The sequence below is a fragment of the Engraulis encrasicolus genome, chromosome 17, assembly GCF_034702125.1.
Source record: "Engraulis encrasicolus isolate BLACKSEA-1 chromosome 17, IST_EnEncr_1.0, whole genome shotgun sequence".
NCBI lineage: Eukaryota > Metazoa > Chordata > Actinopteri > Clupeiformes > Engraulidae > Engraulis > Engraulis encrasicolus.
In genome coordinates, this window is record NC_085873.1 from 659113 (window position 1) to 661612 (window position 2500).

The 2500-nt window shown below is 41.8% G+C and overlaps 1 protein-coding gene across 4 annotated transcripts in view; it reads right to left on the bottom strand.

The window, feature by feature from the left end:
* The window catches only part of LOC134467665 (caskin-2-like), a 109891-nt gene that overhangs the window by 53478 nt on the left and 53913 nt on the right, over positions 1-2500 (bottom strand). For all 4 annotated transcript variants that reach the window (XM_063221509.1, XM_063221512.1, XM_063221511.1 and 1 more), the window contains exon 3: positions 1919-1970. In XM_063221509.1, the coding sequence (XP_063077579.1) occupies positions 1919-1970 (52 nt within the window). The remainder of the gene's footprint in view (positions 1-1918; positions 1971-2500) is intronic.

Here is a 2500-nt window from a genome sequence, read left to right on the forward strand (position 1 = left end):
TTTTAACGGTGTCATTTAGGTGTTGAATAAAACCAACGTGTCAAACACGTTTGTGGAACGTTTTCTTTGACACGTTTGCAAAAACACCTTTTAAAAACGTTCAATACAAGTTTAGGTTTAGTGTCAAATGACACGTGAAAATACCAACGCATCTGACACAAAATCTGAACGTACAAATTTGGTGTCAAAAGACACGTTTCTTAAAACACTGATCTGACACCAAATTCGAACATGCAGTTTTGGTGTCAAAAGACACGTTTTTTAAAACACTGATCTGACACGAAATCTGAAAGTACAGATTTGGTGTCAAAAGACACGTTTTTAAAACACTGATCTGACACTAAATTCGAACATACAGATTTAGTGTCAAAAGACACGTTTCTTAAAACACTGATCTAGCACCGAAGTCCAAATTGTTTTTGTCTGAATTGGATGCAGCTGTGCAGCTGGCGGTTTGCCGTTGCTAGGCGATCGCTCTGATTAACTGAAAATTCACTTCTTTTGCCTGACCTGACTCTGACAGACCTTCACCCTCTTGTTTTCTCCGTAAACTTTGACTATTTTATCCTTCATCTTTCATATTTTCACCTTCTTTGACTTTACCCGCATCCTCTTTACTACCAACTATCAACCCTCCTTTTGACAATTTTTCTTTCTGGATCGACGACGTGAGTTGTCATTAGCATTTTGCTAATAACATTTACTCATTAAAAACAAAGGGGGCTTTTAGACTGTAATGAAACGTGGTTTCCATACTTCTAGCCTACCGTTACGAACATTGTATTGTACTGTAGACTATTATTTAAGATTACTACAGGTGCCACCTCTGTATTATTGTATTAATAAGGTGAGAAGACATAGAAGTATGTTGATAAGATTTTGTTTCATATTTCATACACGAGTCCCTTGAACCCAACGGACATCACAGTGAAATCCTCGCGACCAGCAAAGCATGATTTTTAGAGTGGGCTCATGCAGCTGCGGCCCATTATGATATTTGTCATGAGCATCACTTGTTGAATAAGTTCTTCTTTTCATGTTTCAGGTGAAACCAACGCAAGTGTCCTCTTCAATATTGGCAACAGAAAGCCCAGACACAGACTGCACTCCATCCCAAGTCCAAGTGGTAGCTTGTTTTTTTTTAAATAAACACATGCATTACACGTGCTTTTCTTCTTTTGCATAACTAGGCTAACTAAGGCTATAATAATAACAGTAGTAATAATGGTAATGGCCTCATAAATGCTATAGGATAAAGCATAGGCCAAATTTTAAGCCCCTAACAGAAAAAGCAAGCCCATGGCGCTGCGGCAGGTTTTATTTTTGGTGTCAAAAATAGGTGTTGAACACGTAATAAAACCCAAATGTACACCTTATTTGTACGTCCGTGGACGTGTTTTTCCGAACGTGTTGTTTGACACCATTTTGAAACGTTTAGAGAACGTGTTGGACACCAAAAAATAACCCTTTCAGAACGTGCTGAGCACGTAATCGGGAACCTACAAATTAACCATATCTGAACGCAATTCTGAACCAATTCTGAACGTGTCACTCACCAAAAATAAACGTTAAAAAAACGTGTTGGGCACGTTAATTTGCTGCTTGGGACACCACTGTAACCGCCATGCTGTACTGTATGCCGTTTATCATCTGAATGTCTTTCTGGAAGTGAATGACTGACAACAAACTTCAGTCATGCTGTCTGACTACTTTTATTCAGGCACGGTTGAGGCACGCAGCCACAAACTGAGGTACCAGGAAAATGGAGGTAGCCTGGCGGGGGAAATATGTACTTTGACTCTCCCAGACAGATGTACACACACCAAAACTAGAATCACACACACGTACACGCACACGCACACACACACACACACACACACACACACACACACACACACACACACACACACTCTCTTACCCGTCATGATCCTGGTAGTTTACGTTCAGCTTCTTCGTAGAGCCCAGCAGTTCTGCAGAAAAGAGATGACAGAAGAGTATTGTTAATGTTAACACAGAACACACACAGAAAACACAGACACAAGCATCCACCACGTGTGCACACATGCACATACTCAGGCACGCACGCACGCACACACAGGATCACATAAATATACACACACATACAGGCTCACACATAGACTTTATTGTTTGAACTATTCGCTAACCTGCAACCAGGCTCACACATACAATTTTTCAGGGCTGGACTGACCATCTCGCATAGTAAGCATTTTTTTTGTTACATTTCTGAAAATAGGGGCCCACGAGGGTGCAGGGCCCACCGGTGAGTCAGTTCTGCACCGCTAATTCTAAGGGGCCCCTTTCAGGCAAATGCCCTGGCCCTATTTCTCCCCTAGCACAGCCCTGCCCCTTATTGCTTGAGCTAGTCCCTAACCTGCCTTGATTCACATACGAACTAGAGATGCACCGGATCCTAATGTTTAGGACCCTGACGGATACCGGATCCACTGCTTAAGATCCTGCCGGATCCGTAAGCGGATAC